At 48.0% G+C, this 21399-nt stretch overlaps 1 protein-coding gene across 2 annotated transcripts in view; it reads left to right on the top strand.

Annotated features, from left to right (window-relative positions):
* Positions 1 to 21399, top strand: part of LOC8025388 (ras GTPase-activating protein raskol) — a 69605-nt gene that overhangs the window by 21298 nt on the left and 26908 nt on the right. For both annotated transcript variants that reach the window (XM_029992689.4, XM_029992690.4), the window contains 7 exons: positions 207 to 272; positions 1617 to 1713; positions 2577 to 2719; positions 4507 to 4625; positions 15111 to 15262; positions 17451 to 17526; positions 17596 to 17686. In XM_029992689.4, the coding sequence (XP_029848549.3) occupies positions 207 to 272; positions 1617 to 1713; positions 2577 to 2719; positions 4507 to 4625; positions 15111 to 15262; positions 17451 to 17526; positions 17596 to 17686 (744 nt within the window). The remainder of the gene's footprint in view (positions 1 to 206; positions 273 to 1616; positions 1714 to 2576; positions 2720 to 4506; positions 4626 to 15110; positions 15263 to 17450; positions 17527 to 17595; positions 17687 to 21399) is intronic.

Genomic DNA, 21399 nt, shown 5'->3' with positions numbered 1-21399 from the left:
CTTTGTGCCTAGGAGAAGTGGCTGTCCCTCCTTGTGCTTTTGAAACCAATTTTGCAATGGTCCCAAGTTTTTTTTTCTTTTGACCCTAAAAAAAAAAAAAAAAAAAAAAAAAAAAATTTAAATTAGTTTGATGTTTTTATTAGCGTAGTTAGGAGTGCAAAAGACTACATGGTCCCTGGCTTGCTTCCTCCCACCCGTGGACGCAGTACCTGAAGCAGAACTTTGGCGAGCTGTGTCGCCTGCTGGAGCCTGTCCTCGGAGTCCGACTCAAGGTGGGTTAATCTTCAGAAAATTGTGGAAAGCCAATAGAATTCAAGAAAAAAAAGTCCTTTTTTTTTTTTGTTTTTCTCTAAGTTCTGGAGAATTTGAGGGGAGAATTTAAACATTGGTATTGAAATAAAAACTAGAGCTTCTGGAGCAATTGCTTTGGTCGAGAAGTTTGCAGAGTTGGATGAATTTCTTTTGCATCTGGAAGAGTGGGAAGACATCCACAGTATGTGTTTACTCCATTCTCAGCACCTCCTTTTCTTTTAAGGTATACTGAAATAAAAATTGAAATATACCTCTTGCATTCAGGAATAAGTTAAACGTGATCAACCATACTTGCTAATGGTGATTGCACGTTTGTATTTTGAACGGATGGTCTTAGTTTTTGTTCCAAATGGTCGATTCGAGCGAGCGCTCCAAGAGCAGCCATCGGAAATCCCGATTCGTCTCGAGAGACGAATCGGGATGCTTCGGGACGAATCGAGACGAATCGGGATGATGATTCGAGAGATGAATTGGGATGACGAATCCAGCGTGCTTGTAATGTCATGTTTACCTTCACTGGCAAGGATACAGGGAAGGTGGCTTGGCTGTGAACTTTGCCACTTGGCGGTTTCAATGCGTTAAAACCTGGCCGTTTGAGATAGCTGATGATTGGGTCGGCAGTGCCAGTGGAGGTGAAGAAGTGGCTTATCTCTCCTTTAAACTCCCCTCCCTGCTCCCCCAAGGAATTTAATAGAAGACTCGCGAGAGAAGGGAAATCTCGTTTGGCCAAGTTTGACGGGGAGGGCGCCCACACAGCTGGCTGCCGTACGTCCGCGGAATGGCACTGATTTTATGAAAAGGGGGACATAACGCCATTCCAGGTAGCTTTGGGAACATCTCCCAGGTGCAATCTGGTGATCGGTTTATTAGTTATAAATAATGTTTTGGGTGCCTTTTCGAGCAAAAAATTGGTGTCTGTGGTGTGGCCAGAACATGGTTGACATTTAGACAATAAAATAGGCGTTAGAGTTTCGTTGTAGTACCCCATTAAAACGGAGACGGCCAAGGAAGGGGAGGGCCCATTATTCGAGGTGTGCGTGCTCTCAGAGATGCTCAAAATTGCATAAATACTGCATAATGCATCTAGTGAAACAGACAGCTGCAATGACATGCACATATTTTTTAACGTTTTTGATGGCACGAAACTCGTGCGTCTTTTTCTTTCATTCTAACCTGGAGACAGGTTCTACAACCTATGTTTTCTATGCTTTTCTTTTGTTCGAGCCTCAACATTTTGCAAAAGACTTAAAACAAACTTCGTTGCTTTTGCGTCGTGTCGACGATCGTCGTCATCCTTTCCTTAGGAGGAGATTGCCACGGGACTGGTGTCCGTCATGCACCGAGAGAACATGGCACGCGAGTTCCTCACGGAGCTCGTCATGGCAGACCTGCAGGAGATCGGTAAGGCACCGTCTGCGGCGGTGTTCTTGTATTTTCTAAACACTGGCCCTTTTCGGGGAGTATCGGTGGCCGCACGTGTTGACACACCACAGCTCGGAGCACATGGATTGAAAGCTCGCGCTGCAGAACCCAGCAATCCTTGGTTCAATCCCCACCCCTGCCCGTTTTGATCTTGATCAGCATGCTACCGGCGTGCAACCTCGCGTTACTACTGCGTGATGCACGCTAAAGGCCGAGGCTAGCAGTGGTGCTGCACTGTGTAAATTTTTCGTCTGTAGCGGAGGCACCAGTTGCTCGTTGGGGATGACTAATTTTCCGCTGGCTATACATCTGCGCAACACAAATACAATTTTTACGGGAATAGCCGTTGTGGGCCTTTCCGACCACTAGAAGTGACGTTTGTTGTTGATGCTGTAGTTGTCGTCGTTGACGTCGTAGTTGGCGTAGTAAGGCGTCCGTCGTCGATTTAGTCAAGTCCTTGAAAAAGAAACTAAAGCGCTCGGAATAAAATTTGTGATATTTTATGGATTGAATGTGGCAGACACGCAAGTTAAACATCACGCTCTTCTGCCGACATACACGGTTTAGTTTACAAAGGCCGGGTGCTTGGGAGTGCGGGGTAGCCCAGACAAAAACAAAGACCTTCGAGAAAATGGCTACATTATTCGTTACGTTCTACAGAAACGATAATGGCTACGCTTGCTCGTAATAAGGTTATCGTTGGGTCACGCAAGACATGGCTCTTGATTGAAAGTTAGAAGTTCCGCATTTCTGTCACGTGTCGGAAGTAGGACATGGAACCAATGGGGGTGTTGTGCGGCGACTATAAGGATCTTGCGACGCGTGTCTGTCTCGCCTCCCAGAGGACCAGCACCTGACGTTTCGAGGAAATTCACTGGCCACCAAGGCCACCGAGGCCTACCTCAAGCTCCTGGGCGACGGATACCTGCACGAGACGCTCGGCGGACTTGTTCGGGACGTGCTCAGTTCGAGCGAGGAGTGCGAGGTGGGTGGCTGGCCTTCCACGGGACAGTGGTCAACTGGAACGTGTAGTAGATATGAACATCGAAAGGTGTGGTGTTGGAATTAATTTTTACCCAGGTTGTACTCCTGCTACAGCAGAAGTATATATCTTTTTTTCTTTCACTGCTCTTTTTCTGGGGCTACAAGAGCAAAAAAATGTTTTGTAGGAGTAAATCGTGCCTCGTCGGTGAATGCACATGGCGGCGCTGTTTCCCAGGGGTCTTTGAAAGTATTCATGGAGGTCTGCGACTAATAATAAAAAAGCCTTCCTATGGCGTCGCGTAATACCTGTGATGCAGAAGGCATTCGGGGAGCTCAAACGGCCTCGGAGCGGGTCGGGGGGTTAGTGACGGCCAAAAAGTTTGAGAACCGCGACGGCCAAAAATAACAGCTGAGAGCTAGAGAATGGATGACACTGATTGTATTCTTTTTAGGGGCAAAGCTCCTTAGGATGTAGCCTTGTCTGTCCGGCATCCGTGCTTACATCGATCTTGCTGCTGATCGTACTCGTGAGCTCACGTGCTCGTGTAAAGCAAAAAGAAAAATGATGAAAAAAAAAATGTTTGCGCAGTCAACAGGATTCGAACCTGTGCGGGGAGACCCCAATGGATTTCTAGTCCATCACCTTAACCACTTGACCACGACTGCGCACCCAACGAGTAGGGGGCTCCGAGATGTGGTAGTAACTCAAGAGCTGGGGATGTCATGGATGAAACGTTGCATGTAGTCGCTCAACGTCTATACAGGAGAGGGCCCCGTGGTCAAATGCGTATATAATCGCGTTAAACTTTGCATGCATTGGCTTAACGTTTATAGACGAGAGGGCCCTGCGGTCAAATGCTCAAATGCATATGTAGCCACGTTCCATACCACACATTCTTTTTCTGACATGGATGAAAACGAACGAAAGGCTCGGCATGCTGCGGCTCACCGTCCACGCAGACAAGAACCACCAGAGCTTCGCCCCAATCAACATCATTCACCACGTAGAGATGCGGTTGTTTTTTGCCTTTTTTTTTTTTGTTTCTTTCCCGTAAAATAAAAAATAAATAAATGGCATATTAGAAAATTGGGAAGTTTTAATTAAGCCTCCATTATACCTAAACTTGTTTGCATTATGCAGGTGTTTGTGTTGTACAGTAAAGTGCTCGTCAGTCTCTTACGTGCACTTTTTTGGTAATACAATAGGCCCTTTTGTACGGTAAGAGTCAACTGGTGGCAGTGTCAAAAGTCCCGATATTGCCGCGCTAATGGCGGTGCTGGGAAAACAAAATCGGCTATATCGTGCACCCTCCACTTCGTGAGCCAAGGGCGACACACGAGAGTCATCATCGTAAAATCCATTCCTCGCTTTCTGATATATGCTTTTGAAGATGTTTGCTTTTCCCTGAAGATGTTTGCTTTTCTGTGTGGAGACGCTGTGTGATGCCGCCATTAAGGCATCCGGTTTGGCTCTGCACAGAGTAGGTAAACTGACTTTTGAAAATGGCTTATTCTGAATTGCAGCACCTATTTAAAAACTATGTTCATTAAATAACAAATTCGATGGCACAGTTTGCTCTCCTTTTATTCTTTCGGTATAAGGTGCGCGGAGCAGCCTGAAGTTGGCCGAGGAATGCAGCTACCTATATATTGATAAGTTTCTTTCGTAAATATGCAAGATAAAAACAGTTGGTTAGGTTTAGTGAATGAGTTATCTTTAATGCTCGGAAGACAAGATCTCATTCTACCGAGTTAGCGATGTTTCATGGGTCGATTTCCATGGTCTAGGTGGACCCGGCCAAGGTGGTCGGCGGCAGTGGCGCCCTCCAGCGACAGCAAGGGCTCCTACGGCAACGGGTGCATGCAGCGTGGCAGCGAATCACGCGATCGGCTCCAGGATTTCCTCCGTACGTACCACATCATCCCGGCCTCGTTGGTGTAGGGGCGTTGTCCTCTGATGGCATTGTGAGACATTGACTATTGCCAACAAAGCACTGGTTGTAAATATTTGTAGCGTTTGACTACTTTGCAGAGGCTCATATTGAGACATGACTGCAAGTTACTACAGTGTAGACCGCATATAACGTATGTCGCGGGAGTCGCGAAAATCTGCACTATAAGCGGTACCGCGCTATAACCAAAACATCAATTTTTCAGGCCAAAATACATGCCATCAGACAACTTACCTTTGTAACACAATTTATTTTATGTTAGATGAAAAATAAAGCTTAGTTTGAGGAAAGTCTTTATTTCACAATACCGTATTTATTCGAATATAAGGCGGTCACGATTATAAGGCGAGGGGGCAGTTGAAGGACCAAAGAAAAAGAAAAAAGTTTGCACACTAATATAAGGCGAAAGAAACGAAAGAAGGCAATTAAATTCCTTATCTTTCAGCGAAGCAGACACAAGTATTTGAACTATCTGCACACAAAGATATTTACCTATTCGGAGCGAGACGAAAGACAAACTTAGAAGCTGTTGTCTTCAGAAGTGGTAGCATCCGAATCATCCTTATCACTTTCGCACTCAAAGAGGTCAGCGTCTTCGGTGCCGTCAAGGGCATTGGAAATGCAGCACTTGCGGAACGATGCTGCAACCATAGCTTCGGGGATCGCTGCCCATGCGTCGACCACCCACTGGGCGAGCATAGACGGGGACGCCCGCTTTAGACGTCCCGACGGCGTGAGGGCCACAGTGTCAGACGCCATCCATTCATTGTACAGCCGTCTGACGTGTGCCTTAAAGGGCCTGTTAAGACAAACGTCAAGCGGCTGTAGTTGGCTTGTCATGCCCCCCGGGATGACGACCAGCTCCGTGCGTTCGTCCACCAGCTTCTTCTTCACACCCTCCGTGAGATGTCCGCGGAACGCGTCGAGGACCAGCATTGACCTCCGGGCGAGCAGTGCCCCTGGTCTTCGGCACCACACCGACTTAATCCAGTTCAGAAAAAGCTCTTCCGTCATCCACCCCTTCTCCTGGCAACGAATGTGGACGTTCTGCGGGAAGACCTCGTTCTTCGGAAAGGTCTTTCTCTTCAGGATGATGAAGGGGGGCAACTTCCGCCCATCGGCGGTGCAGGCTAACATAACAGTGATCCTAGCCTTCTCGTTGCCTGTAGTGCGCAGGCTCACTTGGCGATCACCTTTTTGGTGAATGGTCTGGGGCGACGGCATGTCAAAAAAAATCGGGGTTTCGTCGGCGTTGCCCATCTGCCCGAGTAGAAAGTCGTGGTCGCGTCGCAGGCCGATAACATATCTCTGAAAAGAGATTAGTTTCTCTTCGTAGTCCTCGGGCAACTTCTGCATCACGGAGGTCCGCCTTCGCAAGGAAAATCCGGCCCTCTTCATATATTTCTGCACCCAGCCCCGGCTAGCTTTGAACTTGAGAGCGGGGATGCCACGCTCTCTCGCGATTTCGCGCGCCTTCATCTGCACGATGTCGGAAGTAACGGCCAAACCGCGGCCTCTCCTCTCTTTGATGAACTGCGTCAGCACTTCTTCCACTTCGGGGAACGCTCCCTTTCGCGGGCCACGGAAAGCCTTTCTCGTCGCTGCGCAGGCGAACAGCGCAGTCTTCTGTTTGCGCCAACGACGCACGTTGTTCTCCGGAACACCAAACTTCCGACCCGCCGCGCAGTTTCCAGAAACCTCCGCCTCTGATACAACCTTCCTCTTGAAGGCTGCATCATAGTGGCAACGGTGACTCGCCATTGCGCTGGTAGCGTAAATAAGCGAGCACTGAAAAAATCCTGCCGCAGAGACTCGGCCACTCCAACAAAAAAATGCAAAATGGCGTCCCAACTTGTTTACAAACTTTGCGGCTACTACTGGCTTGGAAGCGGCTACTGCTGGCTCAGCTCGTTGATATGGTTGAAGGCGTCTGCAGCCATCGCGTCTCCTGCATCGCAGCTGCCTAAACTCGGTAGTTACTATCTGTAACTTGCGTTTGTGTAACATTTTGTATGTTTTATTCTTAAATCTCTGCGTTAGATTTGTAACAGTATTGTCGGGCTCTTTTGGAAGCTTGGAAATGGTTGAAAGGCGGAAACCGAAACTGTTACACCAAAATTGCCGGATTGCTGTACTGAGCTTCGAATATAAGGCGGGGTACGACTTTGAGACTAAGGATTTCGGAAAAAAACCTCGCCTTATATTCGAATAAATACGGTACTTCTCTCTCAAGTGTGTCACACATTTTGAAAGAAATGAGCGACTTTCGCCTAGCACAGCCTTTTAACGGCGTCGCGGGTTGCGGACGGACGTTGCTAACGTCAGAATTGCTAACCCTAATCACTTTTCTACGGCGATGAAAACACGTGAAAATTCGCATCCTTTATACGGTATGCGCCAGTAATACCTTCAACTTGAGCACAGGCACGAAATGCTCCAAATAAGAAATCCGGGCGATGTTTGAAAACACAAATGCTTAGAAAGGACCACTGTAGTCGAAGTAACAAACACGACAACACGGGCGTTTCTGCCGTTTTGAGAGTGCCGCCACAACATCGCCGCACGAGTAGGTGGATCTTCCCTTCTAGTACGTGCTACGTTATCATAGCGACACACAACGAAAATTCACTGTCAAGGATAGCGCTTTTACGCGGAACGATGAGCGACGATCACAACCGACGCCATGTTTGCGGATAGAAGCAGCCGGCCCGTGACCGGCATGCAATGCGCGCGAACACTTCTCCTCGACCTGCGATTGGTCTGTCGTTGCGGTTGTTTCCAATGCAGCGGAGGGACGCACGCACGTTTACGACACGTCCATGCCTCCCTCAGTCGCTATGGCAACTGAGGCCTCCCTCTTCGCTTCTTCCCGCTTCTTCGAGCAACCTCCTTGCCCCGCCGAGTGCAGCTCGTGGCTAGTGCCGTTATCTAGTGTCGCGCAGAGAAGCGTGCGGTCAGCAGGCTGTTCCAGAAACTGCACTATAACCGGTATTTCCCTTCGCGCGCCTGCATTTTAGGCGGTATGTAATTACGTGGAGTTCTATGGGAGGCGAACCGGTGGTTTAAAAAAGCCACGTTATACCCGGTCCTGCACTATAAGCGGTTACGTTGTAAGTGGTCTATACTGTACGGCACCCGAGCGCCTTGGTTGCTATGGCAACTCTCAGTTTTTATCTCCATGTGAACCCCGGCAACATTTTCAAACGCTACAGCAAGAGTGGGCGAAGATGTAAAAGAGAATGAAAAAATCTTCATCAAAATGTGGGTTCTCTCACCATCAAAATGTGGGTTCTCTCACCATAGTATTATTTGTTGTACATTGTCATCAGCAGCATAACTATATCCGTAGTTTTCTGTTTTATGTCTGTGTAAATATGATCTGTGTCATAACTCTTGCATATTCTCATCATCAGATCTAGCATTCTCAGTCTTCTGCCCTGTGTTAATATATGCACTTTGATTTATGCCTGGTGAGTTCTCTGGGTCAGAATTATTTTTTAACGTCATAATTAGCTACCGTATAAAACAGAATATAGGTCAGATTTATTTTTGAAAATGGACCTGAAAAAGTTGACTCGTGTCTTATATAATGGTCGTTAGTGGAAAAACAAAAATAATCTCGCAACACCGGGTGGCTGAAGCTGCCATCTTGTTTTTCTTTGCAATCGCCTAGCACTCGTGGACTTGTCACGACGCTCACGATTTACTTTCACTTGTGCTCCTTGGTGTGTTACATCTACCTTTGCCGCTCCCAGAGTGATAATGATCGGAAGTAGAAGACAGTTCACGGTAGCCTTCAAGAAGAAGGGAATCGCCTATGCAGAGATCTACGGGAATCTTGCAGCGCAGTGAAAGTTTGCTCTATAGGAGAAAAGCATACGCTACTGGCAAGTCCAGAGACAAAAACTGGTGGCATGCAGCAAGGCGAAGAAAACTTCATTTTGTGGAAGGACTACTGTGTACCTCGAATTGGAAACAAAGGTGGCAAGTTTTATTCGGGATCTGCGCACCAGATCGCTACCTGTGATGTCGGAGTGCATCCGTACGAAGGCCGTCGAGGTCGCTCGTGCCTCTGGACTCTCGAGGGCGCAATTCTGAACTCGTGGTCGGACGAAGGTTCTGAAGAATCTTAGTAGTAACTCTCTCGCACTTCCTGTTCTATTGCATGCGAAGCAATTAAATATCCTCGTATACTCCGTCCTTTCGTATACTCCGGTTCGACCTATATTCCACTCTGTTCCGGTTCGACCTATATTCCAGTTTATACAGTACATAGGTACTGCATTTAAAAATAAAGCTATCTAGTAGGCCTCGTCGTCACCTGCTCGCGTCGTCCACTTCAGTTTTCCTCCTCTTGATTTTTCTAGAACCATAGTTATCTAGCTTTTATTTATCTACTTTGAATTTTTTCATCCTTTAATAGTGTACTGCTAACTGTTTTGTGTAGATATATATTTCTGTATCTCTCTCGCGTCGTGCGATATGTCAAATGATGGAGGAGCCCCCCCCCACGACTAGGAAGGGGTCGCCGCGCTTCCATTGGAGCGTTAAGGCGACCTGGCACTGATACGACTTCAGGAGGATCGGGTGGATGACCTCCAACGACGCGTGCGGTGAATCTCAAGCGCGAGCACGACGCCGAACCGAACAGGGCAAAAGCGTAGCAGAAGCAGGGAAAGGAGCGGGAGCGCTGAGCAGCGTTAGGACTAAGTGAGCGGGAGACGCTCAGGGTTGCCGCTAATTGCCAAAAAACCACTTTGCTTTGGCTTAAAATGCACTTCGTTGTAATCACTCGACTGAACTCGTCATTTTGTCTTTTTTAAGGTTTTGTTTGCTTAAGAAAAACTTAAAAAAATCATTTATATCGCCAAAATGTTATTTTTCTGGGTGAACGTGATTTATACGTTTGAACAAGTTACGAGACGTCAATCGCCGTAAACATCGTCTAAATGACATTTACTTGCGCCGTCTGGCACGGCAGAACTTAAAGGTCATTTGAAAATCCTAAAGGTCTTTGGCGTAAAGGTCCTTTTAGGTGCTTGTCTCGCAGAGGTATTGTACTTATGAAAAACAATGAAATATAGCAAAATAACTACCATATTTACCCGTAAATAGCAGAATAAAAAAAAAAAAAATTTGAATATAAGTTAACTTTTTTTTTTTTTTTTTTTTTAAGGAACAGGGGAAAGTTTGGGCAAAAGAAAGAAACAAACCTTTATTTACAGCACTCTCAGCTAAATCACAGGGCGATGCCAAAAACTTAGTCATCGTCAGAACTTACGGACATGTCATCGTCCTCCGAAGCTTCTTTAGCTTGGTAGACATCCTCGTAAATTCGCAACAATACCTCACTGACCTCGTTGTAAAATGACGACAAGAAGAAACGAAAGAAGGTGGAGACGGGCGAAGCGGCGAAAAGACCAAACACAAAGACGCGAGCAACGCCGCATCTTTGGGAGTAAGAGGGATGGAGGGCGAGGTTCATGGCACATTGCGTCCCTCTTCGTCCCCTTCCCCCTTGCCCAGCGAGGGGAACGCTACAGGCGCATGATGGCGAAACCCAATGCCCGAGGGATGTGCGAGAGAGCGGAGGCCACGGCTGGCGGGCCGTCGGCTGCTGCTGTTTCGGTTGTTTTGGGGCGGCTCTACGGCGACGCCGGCTCGGTGACTCGATCGCTCATGCCCTTGGTAGGGTCGCAAAATTTGGTCATGATTGGAGGTCGAAATTCTGTGGCCACGATTATAGGTCGACCCTTAATTTTTGACATTTCCAGAGAGAAAATGTCGACTTATATTCGAATAACTACGGTAGATGGGTATGTGCTAGCTAGGGGTGTTCCTACGACTATATTACTCATAAAAATCAGTTTTATTTTAAAACGATAGTTTTCTTAAGCGAACACACTGACTTGCATATTGTAACATTCGTAACAAGTTACAGAATTGACATAGGACAATGAAATTTGGCAGTGACCTCAATACGCAATGGCGCCCCGCACGCTTTTCACATGGCTCCGACTTTTCCTTGGACTCCTACTTTTCCTACGCCTGCGTTCCGAGCTCCAGGCCAAGGTCTCAGCCCATGAATGCGCCGGGCACCCGTGGATCCCGGGATATGGACTTCGCAGCTTGACTTCAGCCCGTATCGTTGTGAGTTCCGCCTCGGCAGCGACTAAGCCTAAAGGTCCGCTCCCGCTCGCTCGACCCCACGTCGTCTGGCTGCTACTGGTTGCCGGAGATGTCTCCACAAACCCCGGCCCACGGCACTCGTGTCCCCGTTGCGCCCGAGATGTCCACAACAACACTGCTGCCCTACAGTGTGACAAGTGTGACTGTTGGGTCCATCGAAAGTGCGAGCTCCTTTCTCTGCCGGCTTACCGTCGCCTTTCCGCATCTCCTGAGAAGTGGTATTGTGGTGCATGTCAGCTGCCCCCCATCGACGACGAGCTATTCCTGTCAGCGGCTCCGCAGTCTCCCGGGACCCCGCCATGTACACGGTCACCCAGGACCACGACCGAGAACTTACGGGAACCTCCGACTAACCCCGGCTCCTCACGAAGGAAGAACCCTGTGATTTGGTTCTTGAACGCCCGTTCGATTCGGAAAAAGTTACCGGAGCTCCAGACCACCATGGCGTCAATGCCCAGCACCATCTTCGCGCTCTGTGAGACATGGCTGGATCCGTCAATTTTTGACAGCCACATCATCCCCCTGGACCTATACACTGTGTTTCGCAGGGATCGTTCTTCGTCCCGTGGTGGGGGCGTCATGCTTGCCATACCAAGCTCGTTCCCGTGCCACCGGCTCTGTGATCTCGAATCGGACGAGCTTGAAGCTCTATTTGTGGAAATTACTTTCAACAAGAAGAAACACCTTGTGGCTTGCGTTTACTGCCCCCCCGCAGTGCGATCAGAGTCTTACGAACAGCTCCGTCGCTCTGTAGAGCGTATGGTCTCTGTGGTCGGCAAGTACCACAACATTCTTATCCTTGGCGATTTCAATGCCCACATTGATTGGCACGACCCCCTGTCCCCTACGCCCCAAGACTTGGCATCGGACTCTCTCCTCGACATCATGGATACTAACGGGTTCACCCAACTCTGTACCGAGCGGACATACACTTCCCCCGCTGGTAGCACATCTTACCTTGACCTCTGCTTCGTTTCCAACCCCACCCTTATCCGTGAATGTGTCGTGACGCTTGGCCTTAGTTCCTCTGACCATCGAGCCATCCTTCTAGACATGTTTGCATCATTCCCAACACGTGGTCCACACAGCAGGCTGGTTCAATCTTACGCCAAACTTGACATGCAGCACCTCCAACGACTTGTGTCTCTCACCCCTTGGGACATTGTGCTTTCTGAACCCACCATCAATGATATGTATGACCTCTACCCTTCCCTAATGTGTGCCCTCACCTCCGACACTGTCCCTGAGAAACGCTCCCGCCGCCGACACCACGCTCCTTGGATTACACGTGAGCTCATAACCCTGTCCCGACAGAAAGACAAGCTATTCCGCCGAGCGAAAAGAACCTGCCACGCCGACGACCTTCTGGCTGCCAAACAACTCCAGCGCAGTCTCAAGAAACAGATTCGCGTGGCTCACCGGTTGTTTGTTGAGGACATTGCCGCAAGAGCGATTAGAGAACCAAAACTGTTCTGGGCCTACATAAACTCTCAACGCAAGCAGTCGCAGTGCCCATGTTTTCTCATTGATGACACCATGGTTTCCTCACCGTCCTGCATCTCGGAAGCCTTCAACTGCCATTTTTCGTCGCTCTGGTCGACATACACAGTGTCGCCTGAGCCTATCCTGAGCCCCACTACCGCCATTCCCTCGGCTCCCAGCCTCTCCACTGTAACCATGAGTACTGAGGACGTCCTTGAGGCTGTCTCCCTCATACATCCCTCCCAAGGCCCTGGCCCCGATGGCATCCACCCACTGATTCTCAAGTGCACAATACAGAGTATGGCTCCTCTTCTGTGCCGCATGTTTCGGCGCATTATTGACACGGGCACGGCCCCTGATGCCTGGAAGCTTGCCCACGTCACACCCGTTTACAAAGGCCATGGCGCCCAAGCGAGTCTACTGTCTTCCTACCGTCCTATTGCGTCTACATCCATTGTCTGTCGCACTTTTGAGCGTATCCTTAATAAGAAGATCCGTTCCCATCTCGACGACAACAACCTTTTGTCACCTGCTCAACACGGCTTTCGCCAAAACCGCAGCTGTGAAACTGCACTGGGTGTCTTAGTACACACACTGAGTGCCCACCTGGATAACCGCACACCTTGTGAGCTTGTACAGCTCGACCTTTCTCGAGCCTTCGATCGTCTTCCACACCCCTCTGTCCTGGCCAGCGTTAACGCCAAGGGTATATCAGGCACTGTGCTCGCCTGGTTAGCATCTTTCCTGGATAACAGAATGCAGCGTGTTGTCTACCGTGGCGCCAAATCTGCTTCCAGTGTTGTCCGTGCTGGTGTACCCCAGGGGAGTGTGCTTGGGCCCACACTCTTCACCATGTTCATAGACAGCATCACTGATTCTTTACACTGCAGCCCCATACTCTACGCAGATGACATCTCACTCTTGCAGCCAATCCGCAATCCTTCAGACTATGCATCCCTCCAGTCTGATCTCGACCAGTGCTACCAGTGGACACAGCAGCACCAGCTGCCCATCAACACTCAAAAATCAACGACTATGACTGTAACTGGGTTGTGTCGCCCTCGACAACCACCTCCACGGCTCACCGTTGGCCAAGTGGAGATCCGCAGGGTCTCCTCAAGTGTCATTCTGGGTGTAGAGTTTGATGAGCGCCTGTCATTCTCTCCTCACGTCCAACGCACTCTCGCCAAGTCTCGCCGTATGCTGGGCTTCATTACCCGCACCACGCTCAACATGCCTCCAAACGCATTCCGTAGCCTCTACACAGCCCTCGTTCTCCCCATACTCGAGTACTGTTCGGTAATCTGGTTCCCCCATTCGGTACGCCTACAGTCGTGCCTCGCCAGTGTCCAGCGACGTGCAGCATACACATTTTATAGCCGCAGCACTCCTAGAGCCCGCCGCCTGCCCTATCGTCAGATTAGGACTGCTGTTCTTCTTCACCATGCGTCCTGGCAACCGCTTGCCTCCCGGATGCATGGCGCTTCCGTGCGCCTCCTTTGCAGACTTCTCAGCTCTGGCCACCAGCTGCTTATTGATGTGCCCCGCCTCTGTCACCGCACTGGCCGCCTGCAGCCGCTGCATACGCGGACCGAGCGTCACAAGTCTTCATGGCTACCATGTGCTGCTGCTTTGTGGCAACAGTTACCGCCGGACCTCACACGACTTTTCCCCCCTGAAGACGACAATATCTTGTCCCTGGTGAAGGCTGCCCAGCGCCTGCACTAGCCTTCAACTTGAACTCTATAACCTTGCGCATGTGTGCGCAGTTCCTGGGTCCCCAGGTTGGGTTGCAAGCCTCCCTGGCATGGGCAGCTATGCCTTTTTGCACCCCAGCATGCCTGGGATACCCTATCCAATCAATGCAAATAAAGTATTATTATTATTAGTATTATATAAACTTCCACTGCAAATTTGATTGAAATCAAGCAAGCAGTACAGAAGTTGACTTTTCTGGATAGTATCCCCCCCTTAACGCAATTGCGAACACACTTTTTTTGAAATACCAAAAAACGGAGTCTGGAGTGATGTCGCCTCCTGGCTTTTTATCTTCCCTCGGAAAACGTGGCGATCCTGGCGGCGCTCGGCATATGTGGCTCTGAGGATGGTCGGTGAGTCGGGTAATCGGACGAAGTCCTCTTTTTTTAGGTGCCCGACGACCTCTCAGACTTCGAAAAGGAAATCGTCAGACGGTCAGTACAACTGGGTTTGGTGTCTGTGCATCGTAGTTTCGGTTGTGACTCCACCAAGGCAGCCTTTCACGCAGAACCGGCGAGACGTGGGCCCTCACGTCGCTCACAAAAGTCCAATGCACATTCTTTTCCACCTTGCACCGTTTCAAAGAATTTGAGATAGCTGAAAGGGCGCTAAAAGAACTTTAAACTCGAAAGTTAAGCGTCATCTGGTCACAGCGATAAGCGGCAAGCACGGAGAAAAGTGTTTGATTACGGGACGCGGGCGAACACGCTTTGGGACGGTTCAGTGGCGTGAGAGAAACTCAACTTGCAGGACGACTCAATCTTTGACGTCGCTGCACTGGCGCAGATCGCGCGGGAACTTCAAATTCGACTTTGGGAAATTGTTTTTTTTACTCCACAAATACTGAGTTCCCAAGTTCCGAATTTTGAGGGTAATGTCCAGACATAGTTTTCAATTTTTTCAAATAATAATAATAATAATTTAAAAAAAAGATTTTGACCTGCCAGTGTTTTTTTTTAAGATGAAAGGTTTAACTTAGAAGTCGTTGCTCGCAATTCTAATGTGTTTCAGGGAGCTGCGAGCCCTGTTCCATGCCTATCGACAGCGGCTGTCTGGTGGGCAGCGTGAGGAGGAGCTGTGCGACAACCTCATCAGCGGATCCATCTTCCTGCGTTTCCTGTGCCCGGCCATCCTGTCACCCAGCCTGTTTGGCCTCACACCCGGTAAGGGTGGCCTAGGTGCCTGGCAATGGTGCAGTATAGACCACTTACAACGTAACTGCTTATAGTACAGGATTGGGTGTAACGCGGTTTTTTTAAACCACCGGTTCGCCTCCCATAGAACTCCATGTAATTACATACCGCTTAAAATGCAGGCGCGTGAAGGGAAATACCGGTTATAGTGCGGTTTCTGGAACAGCCCGCCGACCGCGCCGCCGACCGGAGCAGCGAGCACGTTTCCCTGTGCGACACTAGATAACGGCGCTGACGGCGCTAGCCGCGGCACTCGCGGGGCAAAGAGGTTGCTCGAAGAAGCGGGGAGAAGCGAAGAGAGAGGCTTCAGTTGCCATAGTGACGGAGGGACGCACGCATGTGTCGTTCACGTGCGTGTGTCCCTCCGCTGCGTTGGAACTTCGAAAACAACCGCAACGACAGACCAATCGCAGGTCGAGGAGAAGTGTTCGCGCACGTTGTATGCCGGTCGCGGGCCGGCTTCTATCCGCAAACATGGCGTCGGTTGTGATCGTCGTCGTACACGGCGTGGTGGAAGCTCATCGTTCCGCGTTAAAGCGCGGATTGATGAGCTGTGAATTGTTTTACAAAAGTAAGTTGCCTCATGGTATGTATTTTGGCCTGAAAAATTGATGTTTTGGTTATAGCGCGGTACTGCCTATAGTGCGGATTTTCGCGATTCCCACGACATACGTTATATGCGGTATACACTGTATTGGGATAGATTTGTTTGACCGTGGTTACCGGACATGGAAGTGGCCCGTGTGTGTGCTTCTGATCCGTTAGAAATGCATTTCTACAGAAAATATTCAAACAAGAAAAGGAAGAAGATAAAAAAAGAGGTGGGAGCACTTAACGGGTAGGCAGCGTGATAAAATTATATGCAGCCTGAACACGAGGGATGCATGAAGAGATTAAAGGTGACACGTGACACAAATTTGAATGCCGCAACGAGGCTCTAGGAAATGTTACTGATGCTTTTACAGCGGCGCTGGGCTAGTTTCCCCGGTTTCGTGTCCGTTACAAAACAAATGTCAACACAAAACTCTGGACAGCTACCCCCATCTATGAGCGACGGCGGCAGCCAGACAACCCATCTGGTTGCCGCTAGATGGCGGCCACCTTTCCAGCCTTTCCGTCAAGGTGCGCGATGTCTGGTGGTCGCGGTCGTGTATGTCCCTCCTGCGACGCCCAAGAGAGACATTGAAGCATTCATGATAGATGTCTTTGGCTGGGTCATGCCGGCGACGACACGTCCGCTGTGGCGACATGTGACTTTAACGTTGACATTGCATGCAAGGAGGGAAAGTGGGTCACTTCGTTTATGCTCGAGCGGTTAGGGCTTGCGTGTGTGAACGAACCTACGGTGCCCACGACTAGGCTTCGGACGTGTATAGACCTCGTCTTCACGAAGAATGTGCCTGCCGTCAGTGTACACCCTATGGCGGTGTATTACAGCAATCACAAGGCCATGGTCACTGTGGTTACAAAATAAATAACCACCTTGGATCATTACTATACTATGTCCTATTCTTTAATCGTTCAAATAACCAATTCCCCAATCACACCTTAATCCTTGCATTCATAAACACTTCATTCCGTTGTCATAATACAGCTTCGCTGGTCTTCCTTCTTCACCAGAGTGGAAAGGCTGACAGTTTTTTGATTATTATTATTTTTAGTGGTCTGATTAAGAATATTGTATTATATTTTACCCAGTCACTAGTGGTGTTTAAAAAAGACAAAGCCTATTGGCTACTTGGTGCAATGAAGTCACCTGTAGTGATGGGTTACTTTAACGTTGACATTGCACGCCCGCCGAGTAGGAGAATCGGGGGATTCTCACTAGAGCGCTTCCAGTTTACGCCGCGGGAGGGCAAGCAATTAGGTGGAGACTCGAATAGGACAACAGATCCTGTTCCCTCACAAGACTTATTTGTACAGCACAGTCGTTTTTTGCTCTTTATTGCTTTTTTATTTTGCCACCATGACCTTGGAATTCAAAGTTTTTCGAATAAATCCGAATGGACGAAACATTTATTGGCGAGTGTTTTTCTGAGTTTTTCAGATCTATCCGGAAACAGTGGAATCCTAATTATCACCTAGTTTACTATGGCCACATTTCTTTTGCATCATAAAACCGTTAATTGTCGTCGCTGTCATTTCCTCTCAAATTCAGAGTACCCGGATGAGAAGGCGGCCCGAAGCCTCACCCTGATAGCCAAGACAATCCAGACGTTGGCCAACTTCACCAGGTGGGGCACTCCTTCTTACACAGCGTCATCTCAGAGCTCAGACAAGTGCGCGCTCTTTCGGCGTCGCAGGTTTGGCGGCAAGGAGGGCTTCATGGAGTTCATGAACGACTTTGTGGAGAAAGAGTGGAGCACCATGAAGGCTTTCCTCAAGCAGATTTCGGTGAGCCACCTTTTGCACGGAAGTGTTTGGTGCGTGGCTAGCGAACAGGGAAACGAAAACGTTACTAGTGGCAATAACTGCTTCCTAGATTTGCTTTCTTTACCCCTTAATGGTTCAATTTATGAAAATCCCAAGAAATAGGATCAAGAACACCTTTTTGCGAGGTAATGAGTTTTATGGGGGGGCATTATTATTCATAACTCGTTACCTGGTAGAGAGTTCTAAACGTTGAAAATAATTTATTTGAAAAAGTAGTTATAAATTGAGAGAAGCATAGCTGTTCTTCATCACTTGACAAGCAAAACACGAGGTCAACTTTGTCGTCACTGCAGTGCAGCCCAGTTTCGTACTGCAAGAAAGCGAAATTATACTAATGTTGACTGTTTCGCCAAAAACCACACAAAATGTCAAGGTGAATAAATGCACTTATGATAGCGACGGTTGTTATTGCACCTAACTAGTTTCGGCTACTACACCGTGACTAAACAGATTTGGAATTCAAATTTTGAGAAGGATGGTGATTGTGACTGTTTACCTTGTACCATCTATTTTGGGGAAGAAGAAATTACGCCAGACAAGCTGATCTCGTCATAAACCATAAAACCGGTGCCGAAAAGCGCATAACGAGGTGGACTTGTCATAAACCATAAAATGACAGATGACTTGTGATGACCCAATCTCGTCACAGACCGTTAAAAAGCCCCTGAAAAGAAGAAATGCTTGTGTTAAACAGCCTGGTTGGGTCACGCGTGTCAAAAAATTAATTTTACGCGAAGGAAAAACTTGGAGCAATATCGACTAAATTGCAATAGACGCGATTTGGTCGGTAGTCACTTCCTTTCCACTTGTTTTCTCTCGGCAATTCGGGCGCGTGGAGAGGAGGTGGTTCGGCTTGGCCATCACGTTGAGGTGGAGAGAGTACGACCATCTCGTTGAGGTGGAAAAAGTGTATGACCATTTCGTGATGTCATGGACTTTGCTCGCAGAATTTAAAATAAATCTCGCGCCTTCATAATTGCTTTAAATTTTTTTTTTTCACATCATTTAATTTTTTTACACGTGTCTTAAACAGGCTGTTTAAAATTTTTTTTCTTTTCAGGGGCCTTTTAAAGAACATATAAAGGGAAATTTTTTTTTTTTAACAGCCTAGATGGAAAAAGAATGTTATAAAACAAATTTCCAACGAAAAAAATTTTTAGAGCTATATTTTTGACGCAAAAGGAATTTGCAGTGTCTAGCGTTACGCCCGACGGAACCCGAAATAAAAATTAAAGTTACGTCCTACGTACGTAAGGATTCGAGTTACGTCCGACGGAACCCGATGTGAAAATTAAAGTTACGTCCGACGGACCTCGAAATAAAAAAGTAAAGTTTCCCCCACCCGCTGCCCGTTTCAACCTGGGTGAGTTTCGTGCTCGCGTAGGTCGTGGTACCGGCACGTATTCGTGTAATTACTACTGCGTGGTGCACGTTAAAGACCCCACTGGTTAGCGGTTGTACTGCAGTGGCTAACTTTCTCATCTAGAACTAAGAGACTAGTCACCCGTGGATGCGTACCAGAGCATCGAACCTGTCTAGACATACGAGCAACACGATTTTTCTAGATCACGGCACATGTAGGGGCTTTCGACGCTTTCAACGAGACGACGGGCCCTCAATCTGTCGTACGAACCAACATGCAAACACCGTTATTTCAGGGCCACAGCAGTCTCAGGCTTGTAGCAAGCGTGCTGCGGTTTCCATTTTGTTAATGCTTTTCTTTTCTTTTTTGTGTGTCGTGTCTAGGAAGAAGTAGTTTAATATCTAAAAACAAATCGCAAAAAAAAAAAAAAATCTTCTTAAAGGAGAAAAAAATTGCTAAAAAAAGAGGCGAAAACGAGAAAAAAAAAAAAAGCGTATGTAACGGGTATTGAACCTGCCAGGGCCTACGCAGCCTCTACATACGATCAACACACTCTAACCCCCTCAACAAACCTGGAGGTACGAATAGAGCCGCAATTTTGACCAGTCTACCAACGCTGCATCGGACGTGATGCAGAAGTAAATATATCTATTTTTATGTTTTCGTCGTGTTTTGGCCACAAAGTGTAACATTTAATAAGGTTTCGTAGGTTACACAGGCCGTAACTTATTTTCGTCGGACGTAACTCGAAACCTTAAGGTAAAGTTACGTCGGACGTATCTTTAATTTTTATTTTGGGTTTGTTCGGATGTAACGTTTCTCTTTATTTTGAGTTACGTCGGCCGTATTTTTATTTGGAGTTTTGTCGGACGTAACTTTAATCTTCAAATTGGGTTACGTTGGACGTAACTCAAAACTTACGTAAAGTTACGTCGGACGTAACTTTAATTATTATTTAGGGTTCCGTCGGACGTAACGCTAGACACTGCGAACGGAATTTGTAGTTGGCGCCCGCAGTAGCCGCACCGGGCCACGTGGTACACCTGTGCGCCATCGCGTGGCGCCGCTGCCGCCTCAAAGTCACGCGGAGCGTAGTGCGCCGCCGTTTCAACGCGTTTCTTCATGCCGCCATCGCCGCTGCCGTGCAAGTTCGTCTGTTCCGCGGCGCCGCTGCCGTCATCTGACCGGTGCACAGGTCTATCACGTCTGCTTGCGCTTTTTCAGGCGCTTCCTTTGGGCTCTAAAAGTTACTTATTAATCTTCGTTTTTTGTTGCACTTGAAACAAAGATGAATAGGTAACTTTTAGAGACCATAGGAAGCTTCCGAAAGAGTGCAAGTACCACGAGACAAACAGCGGCCACTTTTCCACGGCGCCCGCGGGTGCCAACTACAAATTTGTATAGTGCTCTAAATACGGCCCTAAATTTTTTTTTTTTTGTAAATTTGTTTTATGATCTCCTTTTCCCAACCGTGCTGTTTAAAAAAAATTTCTTTTTCTTTTGCATGTGTCCTCTAAGCGGTTAAGGAAAGATGCAGAAATTAAAAACCAAAAAATTACGAAAAAGTTGTTCTTTGGAAAGGCACTTTTTTGGACTGTATATTCCATAATTTACCTCCTCTGTAATGATTAGCATTTAATTCACCGAGAAAATGTGTATAAAAAATATTTATGAGGTCCCGGCGGCTTCCAAATTGCGCTAAAGGTGAAAAATATAGCAGGATTTCGAGCGATTCCTGCTCTTTCAGTTTGGCGGTCGGCCGCCGGCTTAGTCTTAGTTTGAAGCAGAGCTTTTTTTGTTTTTTTTTCTTTTTGCTGGTCTTGTTTTGAAGCAGTTTTCTTTTCACTGCCCTTCAAAATAGTGTCCGCCGCACGGTTTTGGCATGATCAGCGTCTTTCCACCTCACGATTGCGAAGCAGCGATTGGCCAAAATGCCCGTTCAACCGAGCACACGACTACTATTGGCCGCGACGTTTGTTCTACTTTCGTTGCCAAGGCTGCCGCGCCGTCGGGGCACGTCTCGCTGCCTCGCTGGCCTTGCGTCGTCATCTTGTTCCCTCGCTTTGTCAACTATACTTAGGTTTTTGCGATCTTTACGATCGTTTGCAGCCCTTTGATTTTGTAGTTTCGCATACTTTGCTTGCATGTTTCGTGGCCTCAAGAGGTGCGGGGAATGAATTAGGAGACGGTGCACGCATTCGACGCACGAAAGTGGTCCATGTGAGCTTCTTTGCATGGCCACCATCGGAAGCAGCATTGGTGGCCTGCCTCTGCGCGGCGAAATACCGATGCTCATCGCGTCGCTACTTCA

This window comes from Ixodes scapularis, unplaced genomic scaffold (assembly GCF_016920785.2).
Source record: "Ixodes scapularis isolate PalLabHiFi unplaced genomic scaffold, ASM1692078v2 PGA_scaffold3__209_contigs__length_174095766, whole genome shotgun sequence".
NCBI classification, from domain to species: domain Eukaryota; kingdom Metazoa; phylum Arthropoda; class Arachnida; order Ixodida; family Ixodidae; genus Ixodes; species Ixodes scapularis.
Note: the sequence above shows the minus strand (reverse complement) of the source record. Positions and strands in the feature narration are given on the sequence as shown.